Source organism: Castor canadensis, chromosome 8 (assembly GCF_047511655.1).
Source record: "Castor canadensis chromosome 8, mCasCan1.hap1v2, whole genome shotgun sequence".
Taxonomy (NCBI): domain Eukaryota; kingdom Metazoa; phylum Chordata; class Mammalia; order Rodentia; family Castoridae; genus Castor; species Castor canadensis.
The window spans coordinates 15402528-15417020 of NC_133393.1; the positions used below are offsets into that span (position 1 = coordinate 15402528).

Here is a 14493-nt window from a genome sequence, read left to right on the forward strand (position 1 = left end):
AGCAGCAGAGTCTGAGGCACAACTAGAGTGATAGTCAGGAGTGGGCCCTGGGCAGACTGGACACACAGGGGCTAGAGACAGGGCCAGGCTTAGGTTATGGGGTCTATGAGGGCAGAGGCCCTTAGGCAGGGTGGGTGTACTATTCTCAGCCCAGTGGGAGGACACTGGGTCATGGGCAGGAAGTAGCTGGAGACCCTCCCTTCTCTTTTGTTCTTTCTTACCTAGGTTGCCTCCTGGCTTCCAGAGAAGCCTCCCGGTCATTTTCCTCAGAAACTCCAGCTTCCTGCCTCCTCCCTCTTCTTGTCACCCTTTCCTTCTCCCTGGGGATCTGGGGACCCTGTTCCACAGCAGGACCAGGACAGAGAGATCCAGGCACTTGATGGATCTTGAGAAGACCAATCATGTCACCTGGAGAGGGCACTACGAAGACTGAACCCACCTATGGAGAGCTCACTGATGTAACCAACTTGGAAAATCCAGGGTGTTCACCTGACACCCACAGGATCTATACAGTCCTTGCAGCAAGCAGACCTAGAGAAACTATTCACATAGCTGCAGCTAGAATTCTTTGCACTTAAAGTAGGTTCATTGTTTTTCTTTTCTTTGTTATATCAAGCATTTAAAAATACCTTTGTGTAAATACTCTCTATACATTAAAAAAAAAAACAAACTTCTTGTGTTAGTCAGCTTTCTGTCACTGGCCAAATATCTGAGACAATCCAGTTAATAAGAGAAAGGGTTAATTTTGACTCATGGTTTCAGTCCATGGTCCCTTGGTTCTGTTACTGTGAACTTAAGGCAGCACAGTACATCTTGATGGGAGATGTGGCAGAAGAGGCTGCTTAGTTTATGGTATCCAGGAAGCAATGACCTAACTTCCTTCTACTAGGCCCCACCTCTTAAAGGTTCCACTACTCCTCAATAGTGCCACAGGTGGTGCCAATCCTTTTAACACATGGCCTTTGGAGACACTTCCAAACCACAGATCTTTTTATTTTAAAATAGTTTTAGATGTAAAGAAAAGTTGTGGTGTTACTACAGAGTTATCTAATGACTCAAATCCAACTTCTGCCATTAACATCTCACATTAAGGTATGCCTGTCACAATGAATGAACCAACCAATACATTATTATTTTATTTTTTAATTAATAGATAAAAACCATACACTTGTGGCATGGATGATGTTTTGAGGGATGTAGCCATTGTGGAATGACTGACTAAAGTTCTAGAAGGTGTGCATTACCCCACATACTTATTTTTTGTGTGTGGTGAGAAGCCTTAGCTGTTTTCAGGTAGGTATTTGTTGTCGTTATTTAGGATGTATAATAAATCTTTGGAAGTTCTTCCTCCTGTCTAACTGAAATGTTGTGGCCTTTCACAAACGTCTCCCTAATCCTCCATCTCCCCCGGCCGCTGATAGCCAATACTTTACTCACTGCTTCTGTGACACATTGCTGTTTACCAAGATCCACACTTCCTTCAGAGTCCCTTAGTCCTTACCTCATTCCTTTTCCTGTCCCAGAATCCCATCTAGGACACCGCAATACATTTAGTCCTCATGTCTCCTTAGGCATTCTCTTGTCTGTGGTGGTTTCTCTGGATTCCTTCCTTCCTTCCTTCCTCCTTCCTTCCTTCCTTCCTTCCTTCCTTTTTGCAGTACTGGGGCTTGAACTCATAGCCTCAGCTTGCTAGACAGGTGTTCTACCACTTGTCTGCCCTTCTACCCTTTCCACACTGCATTTCTTGGAAGGAAGTTACTCTGCACAGTCCACACTTAGGCCATAGGAAACTGTGCTCCCCTCCTTGAGAGCAGAATAAGTATATAAATTGTTTAAAATCTACCTCAGCGTAATGGCGCTGCTATACAAAATATCTGAGCAGGCTATTTTATAAATAATGGAAATTTATTTATCACAGTTCTGAAGGGTGGAAAGTCCAAGGTAGATTCCAGGTCTAGTGAGGGCTTCTCTTTGCTTCTAAGATGGCAATTTGCTGATACTATGATGAAATATTGAGACACTACTTTATAAAGAAAAGAGGCTTACTTAGATCACATATCTTGAGGTTCAAAGGTCTGGTGCCAGCATCAGCTCAGCTCTGGTGAAGGCCTCAAGGCATGTGGCATCAAATGGCAGGAATCCAGAGAGAGAGACTGGAGGCCGATAGTTCCTTCCAAGGGCATGCCTCAGTTGTCTTAGGACTAACACTAGGTCTGCCTCTTAAAGGTTCCACACTACTTCCCAATGCTGCCATCCCGGGGACTGGATGGCAACACACAAACCCTTAGGGAACATGTGCTTCAAATCATATGCTTCTCACAGAATGGAGGGCAAACTCTGTCCTCAGGTGGCAGAAGGGATGACCATGCTCCCCTTGGTCTCTTTTACAATGGCACCAATTCTATTCATGAGAGCAGAGCTCTGTGATCCAATCAACTCTCAAAAGGTCTCAGCTCTTTTGGAATCTACTTTTGAAGAAGGATTTTGGGTGAATACGAACTTTCCAACCACAGCAGAGTCTTTATTTATTTATTTATTTTGGCGGTGCTGGGGTTTGAACTCAGGGCCTTGTGCTTGCTGGGCAGGCACTTTATTGCTTGAGCCACGTCCCAGCCCAGAGCGTCCTTATGCACAGGAGATTCATCTCTTCTTCAGTTGGTTATTTATTCCATCATTTATTTAAATTGTTCTGGACTCATGATATACATTTTATACTTTGGATTATAATCCAATATCACTTTATTTTGTTACTAGATTGTTCTAACCCTGGTGATTACTTTTTCTCCATATAGTTTTACACATACAGTGTTAACATGGTGGAATTTTCCATCCTCTCCCCACTCATGTGTTCATCCAAAAAACACTGATTGAGACAACTCTAACTTCCTCCCTTCCTTCTTTCTCACCCCTAACTGATCCATCACCTCCTGCTTTCCCCTCTGATAATATTTGCTCAGCACTCTCTTTTCTTCCTGGCCCCATCTTTCCCAGGGGCCATCCTCACAACTCCTGGAACTGAAGTCTGCCCACCCCAAACATCCCTAATCATTACACCATTTTGTGTGGGAAGAAGGTCCTTTGTCTTTCTCTGGAGACCATGACCAGGACACTAAGCATATCTCCAAGAGCCTCTAACCTCTCATAAAGAGGACACAGAGAGAAAGAAAAGAGGAACAGTCTTGTACTTCACCGTGGTTTCTTCTCAAGCATCCTCAGAGCTTCCCCCATGGAAAGTGAGGGCATGGAGTAGAAATGGGAAGAAATTGGTCAAAGGGAAGCCAAACAATTAGGGTAGGGCTGAGATGTGAGGGCCCAGACACAGACCCTAAAATTGGTGGCCCCTGATCCAGACCTAGCTCTTGTTCCTCCCCTGTGCCCACAGTGCTCGCCTTCCCACGCTCCTACTTCCCCAATCTAGGCATTGAGCTTCCTCAGTCTTTATAGCTCAGAGATGCTGAGAATGATGGGAAGGAATCAAATCCAGCTTCTGATTTCCTCTGCCCAGAGGTCTCTGCTTCTTCCCCTCTCTTCCTCTGACAGAAACAGGATGGGTGGCATGGCCTGGGGACATCCACACAGGCTGCTGCACCCTGTGCTGGTGGTGCTCTTGGTCTCAGGTGAGATGGAGGTTGGAGAGCAAGGGGCTGAGGCTTGGGATGAAGGGCCAGGGTGGGCATTAGAAGTTGTTCCTTCCTCCCTCCCCCCAGTCCTGTGAGGGGCAGATCCAGCCAGGTCTCTGACTTGAGTGTTTGTGGCCCAGGTTCCTGGGAAGCAACAGACGAACTTCATGAAGTGGCCGGACAGACGCTGTCTGTGAGGTGCCAGTACCCGCCGAAGAGAGGGTCTTATGTGTTGAAATACTGGTGTCATCAGACAGCTCCAAATAAGTGTACCAGACTGGTCACTACATCCCAGCCCTGGATAGCAGCTGAGGTGTCTCGACATACAATCTGGGATGTTCCTGAAGCTGGCTTCTTTATCATCATCATGATCCAGCTGAGGGAAGAGGATACAGGATTCTACTGGTGTGGAAGCTTCAACTCTTCCCAAAATGTGATCACTGTTTTCAGAAACATCAGCCTGGTGGTGTCTCCAGGTGAGAAAATACTCCCTCTCCTAGGGAGAAATGCCACTTGTTCCTGTCCTGTGCCTCTTTCACTCCCAATCCTGATGGGCCTTCTGCACTGATCTATTAGGAGTTGAGAAGCCCTGTCCCCAGAGATGAGTTCTTATCTCTGCCCCTCCTGCCAGTTCTAGCCCCAGCTGGGGAGAAGACATGTCCAGGGTAGGGCTTATGGGACAGAAAACTGGAGTCTCACTCTGATCCTTCTTACACAGGCACATCAACAGCTCTGGTGTGCAGACTTGAGGAGTAGGTCACTGCTGGCATGATGGATTCTGAGGGACTGGCCCTGAGCTCCCTATGTCCCCTCACAGCTTTGGGGTCAGACCTCATTCTCTCTCTGGATCTCTACATAATTGTCACTCTTTTCTCTTCAGCTTCTTCCATGTCTCCCTCAGGGACCACATTTCCCATATGGACCACGTCTCCTGTATGGAACACCACCTGGCTTCCAGGTAGGTTTGGAGTCTCAGTGTGTGTGTGTGTGTGTGTGTGTGTGTGTGTAGGAATGAGGGATGGCCACACAACTTGGGGATCCTGAGATTCAGGTAAGGAGGGACCAAGGAGGCCTGCCTCTGGGGCTTGGGCTGTTCAGGGCTTAAGACATTGGGAGATAAACAGACACTATGTAATCCCATCATGAAACTGGCTGTGTTCTTATGAGATGGGTTCAGTGTCCTCAGAGTCACACCTGCACTGGGAGACTTTAGACTTGGGTGTCTCAGCCTTGTCCCTCACTTTCCACCAAATTGGGGAGAGACTGTCACCTTTGGACCCAAGTGCCAGGCTTGGCTTTAACAGTTATAAAGATCATAGGCCCAATCTAAACAGGCAGATGGTAAAGAAGTACACACAAAAAAATGCACAGTACCACTAATCACCAGGGAAATGCAAATGAAAGACACAGAATGGTATCACCCCTCTCCAGCAAGAATGGCTGTTAATAAAAGGAGAAAAGATGGCAAGCGCTGGCCATGCAGAAAAGGGAACCTTTGCACACTGTTGTTGGGAGTGCAAATACAACCACTGTGGAAAACAGCATGAAGACTTCTCAAAAAACTAAAAACAGAACTACTATATGGTCCATCCATCCATATTGGATAAATACTAAGTATTTATATCCAAAGGAAGTGCAATCAGTCTGTCAAAGAGACCCTTGCACGCCCATGTTTATTGCAGAACTAGTCACAATAACCAAGGAATGCAAACATCCTGTATCCATCAACTGATGAGTGGATAAAGAAAACAGTGCTACAGGTATACCACGGAATACCTTTTAGAAGTCCTGTCATTTGTGACAACATGGGTGGAACTGGACATCACTATGCTATGTGAAGTAAGCCAGGCACAGAAAGACAAGTACCACGTGGTCTCACTCGTGTGAAAGGTGAAACAGTTGATCTCATAGAAGTTGACATAGAATGGTGGTTCCCAGGAGGGAGGGAAGGATGGGGAAAGTTTGACTGAAGAACACTAAGTATAGTTAGTTAGGAAAAACTGCCATTCTGTTGCATGGTAGGGTGACTATAGATGATCACATACTCTTTATTAAAGAAAATCTAGGAAAAAGGATTTTTTTGAATGCTGTAACCTAAAGAAATGATAAATGTTTGAGTACATAGGTTTGTTCTAAATTGAATATTACATAATGCATACATGTATTGAAACACACGTGGCACCCCACAAATGGGCAGACATTTTTAGTATCAGTTAAAAAAAAAATCTCAGGTCTACTTTCCCTTGGCCTGAGGGACTCTGAGTTGTTGGTTCTATCCCTTCTCCACTTCCTGTCATGGTTCTTGGGACCCTATCTCAGTCCTTATTTTGGTCCTCTGAGCAGCCACTGTTTCTCTGTGTCCCTTTAGTTGTGATCACTTCTCCAGAGGGGACCTCTGACCCTTTCATCAATGGCTCAAGGCACAGGTAAGGCAGGGGTCTCACAGGAGGGAGGGTCCTGAGCAGGGATGTCCAAATATCTCATGCAGTCTGGGAGTTGGGGACAGGGGACTCAAGGGTTTTTCTCAAGATGGTTGGCACAGGGTACTGAAGAGCAGCTCGTGGAGCCTGGACAGAGCAGAGAGATGGGGAGGGAGACACAGGTTATGAACGTTGGAGGAACTACAGAAAAGACAGATGAACATGGATTTCTGGAATGATCTAAAATGGAACCTGGAAAATGTGAGAACTGGAGGCTGTGTTGGTGTGTGTTGAATGGTGGGTGTGGAGAGCAACCACAGGCTGGGGCAGATGGTAGCAGCAAACAGAAGGTGAGAAGAATTTGTTTCACTTCTCTTTACCCTTGCCTTCACGGGTACTGAGGCCTTCTCTTCACTGAGAAATCAACTGCAATGGCCAAGGTCAAGGGTGCTCTGGGGGGCCATGAGGTACAGCGAAAGCAGTAAGGATTGACGGAAATAGATGAGTAAGCACCTGTAAGCACTGACTCCCTAGCTTTCTGCTCCCATTCCCAGGCAGGAAGGTTTCACTCTAAGGACTATCTCCCAGTGAGATTAAAAAGGAAACCCCAAACATAGGATAAGAATGGCAGAAAATGGGGTGCCTACAGTCTTGTGCTCAAGGATTATCTTTCCCACTTTTAACATTTATTAGGCCAAAAGACTTAGCTTTCACTCTTCTCCATTACCAGACTGTGTATCTGATAACCCCAGAAGAATCTGAATTCGTAGGCAAAAATTACTTGACAGTTTAGAGGAACTACAGCTTTAAAAAGAAAGACAACCACTAAACAATAAAACCATCCAATGCACAGCCTCAGTACAACAATTCCAAGAAATACGATTGATCTGGCTCAAGGAGTAAGGGAAGATATAAACTGTGAACCAAGAACAAGAACCACGAGGGCTGATGGAGTGGTTCAAGTGGCAAGAGGCCTCTGCCTAGCAAGCATGAGGCCCTGAGCTCAAAAGCCAGTTCTACCAAAATGCAAAAAATGATGAGAAAGAGCTAAATTGGTAATAGTAGTTCTGAACAATATTCTAGATAATAATACATGAAATAAAGGATAGATGCTGGAGGGTAAACTGAAAGAAAAGTTAAGGTGTTTTCTCAATGTTTCTGGAAAAGGATGAGATTTAAAAAGAAGCAAAGAGAAATTAAATGACGTGAAAGAGAAAAGTAGGTGTACTAACATAGGGAGGGGTATTAAGAATCCCTGAGAGGGGCTGGGGATGTAGCTCAGTTGTAGAGGGCTTTTCTAGCATGTGCAAGGTCCTGAGTTTGATCTCAAGCACTGAAAAAAAAAAAAAGAAAGAAAAAAGGAAAGAATCCCTGTGAGCGAGAAAAGATGGAAAGGAAGACATAGTTGAGGGAAGAATAAATATAAGTTTTTCAGAATTATAGAAAAAGGAAAGATCGCAGATTAAAAACACTCATATATTCCTAGGAAGGAAAAAAAGAAACACTTATAGACACAGATAGACAGATACACCCCTAGATCCATTATGTAAGAACATAAAAACACAGCGTTCTTTTAAAAAAATTTATATTTTATAGATAAGGCAGCTGAAGCATAGCAGGTACTGCACCCATGGGATCCATTTTCTATTCATTGACATCTATTTGAATCCAAATCCTGATAGAAATGTGGGAAAGGATCTCCTGCAGTCAGGCCGACCCTGAATTCTTAACTATTTCTGGCTGGCATAGCAGTTGGAGCAGGTTGGTTCCACCTGAACGTGTGATTATGTGGCCATTCTGGCCAAAAGAATGGTCAGGGAGAGCTCTGACTCAGTGACATAATTCATATAAGCCCCAAATACAGCATTCTGAAGGTTTCAAGTCACTACAAAGAAACAAGATTTTGATTTGAACCAGAACCACTGGCTGTAAGAAGACAGCTACTATTTTCAAAGTGTTAAAGAAAGGAACTTTGTATCTAGGACTTCTACCCAGCCACACTGTCCTTCCAATGTGTAGTTGGAGTACTCTGGAACTTCTCAGCCTCTGAAGGTTTGTCACATGCAGAGAACTTCATGAAAACACCCTTGGAGAAAGTATGGAATCAAGCTGAAAAACACATCCAGGAGATGCTGCAAGAGGCCAGGAAGTGAGTGTGATCAAGCACTTTGGCACAGTTTATTTTTGTCATTCTTTCCTTTTTATAAAAAGGAACCTAGAACAAAAACAGAAAATATACCCATGACAACTGAAGAATACCATTGTAGACAATGTCCTCACGGATCGAGGAGGACCAGAAGGCCCTGAAAAGATGGTTAAGCACTTGTTGGTAAGTTTAAGGCATTAATAGACCTAGGTCTTCAGCTAAGTAACTAGAATATATATATATCTTTTAAACCAGCAAAGTAAAACTCTATCCAAAGGGAAGTAGGAAAATAATTTAAAAAAATAAAGCATGGTAAATAGTGAAAGTGAAATAAGAAGGCAGAAATAAGTCCTAACATAAAGCAATCCCAATCAATTTAAGTGGGTTAAACTCAAAAATAAAGAAATTCTCAGACTCTTGAGTTAAAAAAAAAATTCCAACACTATTTTGCTATAAGAGATATATTTACAAAAAATGAAGTTGAAAAAATATATCTGGCTTATCTGAAATAAACTACTGTGGCAACCTTAATGTTGAGCAAAAACATTTAAGGCAAAATATTATGACACAGAGATATATACCATATACTAATAAGAGCCAAACTTGAATAAGAAAATGGAACTGTAATAAAACATACATGTGCCTCTACATTTGGCCATAAAATATATCAAGCAACATTATCAGGATAATAATTTACACATCCCTCTCAAAAGATCGAAGACTAACAAGACAAAAATTAAACAGAGGAATCTAAATTTAAAGCAGGTATTACGTCATTTATATAACATTTATAAATACATTATGTACATAATGATATATATTTATGGGAATAGATTACCTTTCTAAACATTTTCATAAATATATGAAGTATGCATTTACATATTTAAAATGTCTCAACTATATAAGTGAAAATCATAAATATTTGATAAGATACTTGCAAATATATAAACTGCATATAGATACGCACATACATATGTATGTGTATATAAAACACTCTACATAAGCAAAAGCATCTATTATACATTCTTTCAAATACATAGAGAATATTTCCAGAAAAGGTTAGATAAATTTCAAAGCATTACTGTGATGCAGAATATATTCTCCAGCTGTAAGTGTGGTTCAAGTGATAGAGTGCCCGCCTGTCAAGCACAAGATCCTGAGTTCAATTCCCAGCACTGTCACTAAAGAAAAACTAAAAAAACTCAGAATATATTCTCCAAAATAATGCAACAAAATTAAGAATGCACCAGAGAAGTAAGGCTAAATGAGGACGTTTCGAAGCTATATATTCTTATGTAAATCATTAAATATATAATAAAATATATTTTGATCCCATATCCACCCATGTCAAATTTTGTAAGCCTCAGCTGAATTTAGAGAGGAAATCAATAGCTTTAAGTACATTTGTTGGAAAACATAAAAGGTCAAAAATTAATGAGTCAACCCCTCAACTGAAGAAGATGAAAAGGGACCAATAAAGCGGGCGTAAGTAAATCCTCCTGCAGTTCTGGGATTATAGATATGCATAACCATGCCCAGCTACGAGGCTTTTTAAATAAATAAATCCTGAGCAGATTTTTTTTTTTTTTGCAATACTGGGGCTTGAACTCAGGGCCTTTATCTTGAGCCACTTCACCAGCCAATTTCCTGTGATAGGGTTTTTTGAGATAGGGTTTTCGTGCACTATTTGCTTGGGCTGGCTTCGACCTGCGATCCTCCTGATCTTTGCCTCTTGAGTAGCTAGAATTTCAGGCGTGAGCCACCAGCAACCAGCCCTGAACAGATTCTTTTTCAAAATCCTTGAACTAGAAAAATTCCTATAAGGATTATAAAATGCTAAGATTAATACAAGAAAAAATAAATTTGTATAGAAGAAACAAATTTTTGTATTAATAAATACAAAACAACTGAAATGTTAGATAAAGACCTATCTTCAAAGATTTAAGACTCAGTTTTATAGTTATCACCAAACTTTTAAGAAACATTTGACTCCTACTTTATACAAGACATTGCAGAAAATAGGAAAGAAGCAAAAGCTGCCTAGGTCATTTGAAGAGGCTAGTGTCCTCATAATCTCAAAACCAGCTATGGACAATGAAAAGAAAATTCTAGCTTATGGTGAACAAGGCATCAAAACTAAAGCAAATATTAGCTGACTGAATTCAAGAGTGTATTAAGAAACAGTGTGTTGTGATCTGGTGAGGTTCATTTCAGGACTGAAAGGATTGCTCAACTTTAGAAAATCTATTGATGTAAGTGGGCCAAGTCAATAAACTATAAGAAGAGAATTCAACAGATGTTAAAAAAGTATTTGGAAAAGTTCCGTACATTTGTATTGTAAGGAAATACTCTTAATAAAATAGAAACAGGAAAATACAGCTTGGTAAAGATTGTATTCCAGTGACCACAATAAATATTACTGATTGGAGGAAGTATAAATGCAAACTAAGGACTTCCATAGCTATCCCTAATGCTTAGTATCATACTAGAGGCCCTGGCCAATGATAGAAGAACAGGATAGTAGGTAAGAGGAAAGAAGGTTAGGTGAGAGGAATAAATACCGTCACAATTTACAGACGATATGATCAACTACTTGGAAAAAATAAGTAGAATCGATCGACTATTACAGCTCATGAAAGAGCTAGGCAAGGTTGACAGATGCAAGATCAACTGACAAAAACCAAAAGCAGGGCTGGGCACAGTTGTCTACTCCTGGAATCGCAGATATTCTGGAGGAAGAGACCAGGATTGTGGTTCGAGGCCAGCCCAGGGAAAATGGTTGTTAGGACCACCCCCCCATCTTAACAAGTAGCTAGGCAGTGTGGTGCCTATCATCCCAGTTATGTGGAAAGTGTAAATACAATGATAATGTCCAGGCTACCCCAGCAATACCACAAGACTCTGTATGAAAACTAGCTAAAGAAAAAAGGGCCGGAGATACGGCTTAAATGGTAGAACACCTGTCTGGAGAGGGTAAGACCCTGAGTTCACACCCCTCCCCCCACCAAAGTAGTTCCATATTAGGGATAATCACTTTGAAAAATTTAGTCAAAATAAGATTCTTATTCATCATAGTAACAACATCTATGACGTTTCTAGGGAAAATTAATATAAATATGTCTTTGGAGAAAAATTTTAAAATTCTAATAATTACCACAGGCAATCTGAATAAATAGAAATAAACCATGATCTTGGATGATTCAATAATATAAAGATTTCAGTTTCCCCCAAATTAACAATTCTGTAAACATAATCTCAAACACAACTTTAATTTTTTTAAGGCTTGATAAATTTAAGTCAACCACGAAAAGGTAAAAGTATAGGACAGTACTTGTCTTACCAAAGACAAAGTGATACTGCAGGCAGCAATGCAATCAGTCCTGGTGCAAGAACTGGCCAATGGAACAACGGACCCAATGAAGGGTCCCAACCAGGTCCGCATATGGTTTATTAATTTTGGCGGTGCTGGGGTTTGAACTAGGCAGGTGCCCTACCATTTAAGCCACTTTGACAACCGTGTGTGTGTGTGTGTGTGTGTGTGTGTGTGTGTGTGTGTGTGTGTTGGGTATTTTCAAGATGGGATCTCAGAACTATTTGCCCAGGGCTGTTTTCAAATCAGGATCCCCTTGATCTCTGCCTTTTGAGTAGCTAGGATTACAGGTGTGAGCCACCAGCGCCCAGTGGGAACATTCTTTATGAATAGGGCAGCATCACAAGTTAGTGGGGCAGAGGGCCCATTGTTCAGATGTGGGTGGCATTGAGATTTGAACTCAGGGCCTTATGCTTGCTATGCAGATGCTCTACTGCTGGAACCATACCGCCAGTTCTTTTATGGGGAGAGTTTTTTCAAGATAAGGTCTCTCAAACTATTTCCCCAGGGCTGACTATGATGTATCAGAGAAAGGACTTATAGAAAACTTGAAATGCACAAATCATAGGGTAAAAAAATCAGTTATATCAAGAATTAGGAATTATACTCAACCACTCTCATGTCCCATGAGAATGGGACATTCTCAAGCAGATGTCAGACTGGAAAAATTAATTGAAAATGTCTAAAATGAACACGGCAGTCCTATAATAACCATAATATCAAAGGAGCAAATGCTCTTTGATAGCCCCACTGTGTGAGGGAGGAGCCTCTTGGGATCCAGTGCTGTGGTTCTGGGGACCCCCTCCTCCCAGCAGATCAGCCTAGCTGGCTAGCTGGAGTAACCTTCTGTTCTGGACCAGTTGGTGGCCCTGTCTCTGACCCGGTCACAGAGCAGTCCTGCTCCTGGGGCTCTATTCTCCCGCCTCCATACCTGTGTCCCCCACCCCCTCTGCATTTTTCTTCTGGGCTTCCCGTGACCAGGTTTCCTCCCCATGTGGTTCCACCTCCCAGCCCTGTGTCCGTTGTTCCTAAGAGTCTTCTCAGGGTGGTCTTTATGCACATGGGCTCCAGTCAGAAGGGTCCTGACTCAGGGACAGGCGACATCCCTGCACAAGTCCCTCCTTTCTCTCCCTCCCTCCAGGAATTCAAGTTCTTCCTTCCCCTGGGCTCCTGGCCTCTGTGCATTGTGGACTCCTGGTGGTCAAGGCCCTGGTGCTGTCAGCTCTGTGCATGCTCCTGGGCTATAGGTGCTGCCAGGTGAGTGGGCTGGGGCCACTCCTGACCCAGGAAGGATTGGCCAAAAAAAAAAAGATGGCCAGGTAAACTCATAGATGCTACATAATGGAAATATCGATCATTTCTTAAAACGTCTGCTTTTCTCTCAGAAAGGGACCCCAAAGAAAGAGAAGTAACTGGGGTCCTCATCTTCAGGCTCCGCCCTAGTCTCTGAAGAGGAGGAAGGGCAAGAGGAGAAAGCTGAGTGCTTGGAGGATGGGCTTAGGGGCATGGGAGGGGCAGCTGAAAGGAGGAGGGAGGAGGAGGAGATCAGATAACTGGCCAAGGTGAGAGAAAGAGGCAGGAAAAAGGACAGAGAGAGGATTCACTTGGACTTAAGAATTTCCTCCTCATCCTTCTTCCTCAGGACCATAAGGATACTATGGGGACAGCAATGATAGAGGTTTCTGATTACGACATTCCAGACCAGGCCCTGCAACCCTTGGGTGCATTTAGCCACATCTCCGGATACAGGAGGAATACCTATTTTCCTCCCCCTCGCCAGCTATTGGACACCATAACACTGTGAGGAAAAGCCTATGTCCAAGCCAATGGGAGACAACTCATCCTTGTGTTGAGCACCCCAAGATTCACTACCCAAGCCTTGACCTTCCTCAAGGTGACCATTCACGGGAGGTTTAACTGTCTCTGGGTCTGTGCCTCCCAACACCCAGCATAGCATCTTCCCCACCTCCACACCTGCTCCTTCTTTCCTAGGGCTGATTCTCTCTCCTTATTTCAGCTGGTGCCAGGCAAACATTCATCCACAAATAAGATATGACCTCAGGGGGGCAATATTCAATATGTTAATCCTGTGAAGAAATTCCATAGCCTAAAAAAGAAAACCAAGTTGGACACACAGAATAATTGACTGCAGCTGAAAGAACATTGTTTAGGGAGCAGGAAAAGATGTCACATCCATCAAATAAGACTAGGCCAGAGTCACATTCAGGACATTTAACATCCAGTACAGTCTGGGTACTGGATGCTTAGAATGGGTGTCCCCATGAACAACTGACTGACTGTCAGCCATGCAGTCATAACAAAGGCCACCATACACTTTTTATGTGGGAGGGCCAAATACAGAAGTTTATTCACAGATATTTTAGTTTATACCACAGAGCCATCAACTATCTGTGCACGGAACACTTTTGCTTCTTTCTTTAATTTTTTCTTTTTATCTTCATCCCCTATTTCTACTTGCTTCCCTGCCAAGGCAACCACTCTAATGCATTTCATATGCAGTTTTGAAATTGAACTTGTATTCGCAAAACATGCACTAATTTTTTTCTGTGATTATTTTTTACATGTATAAAATAATTTGTGATGAAACTTTTTCATATACTTGTCTCACTTATTGCTGGCTGTGTCCCAGGCCACTGCTTTTCAGTGCTGCATCTTACTCCATTGTGTATTGTGTGCAACTCCCCCTCCCCTACAGTGCGGCATTCAGAACTAAGGTGGCTATGTTGTTTTGCCCTCACTTCTCCAAATCCCAAACAATGCCTGTGTCTTAGTCAGATGTTGCATCATGGTGACAAAGTGCCTGACATAATTAACTTAAGGAGGGGAAGGTTTATTTTAGCTCATGGGTTCAGAGATTTCAGGCTATGGTTTTTGGCTTCATTGATTCTGGGTCTGTGGTGAGGCTGGACATCATGG

At 42.7% G+C, this 14493-nt stretch overlaps 1 protein-coding gene across 1 annotated transcript; it reads left to right on the forward strand.

The window, feature by feature from the left end:
• The first annotated feature begins 3454 nt into the window (after positions 1–3454).
• Treml4 (triggering receptor expressed on myeloid cells like 4) lies at positions 3455–14171 on the forward strand. Its single transcript, XM_020157308.2, is given in 7 exon segments — positions 3455–3617; positions 3761–4096; positions 4501–4578; positions 5989–6046; positions 12698–12702; positions 12704–12813; positions 13199–14171. Coding segments are annotated over 7 exon segments (810 nt in total). The 5' UTR covers positions 3455–3556; the 3' UTR covers positions 13361–14171.
• The last annotated feature ends 322 nt before the right edge of the window (positions 14172–14493 follow it).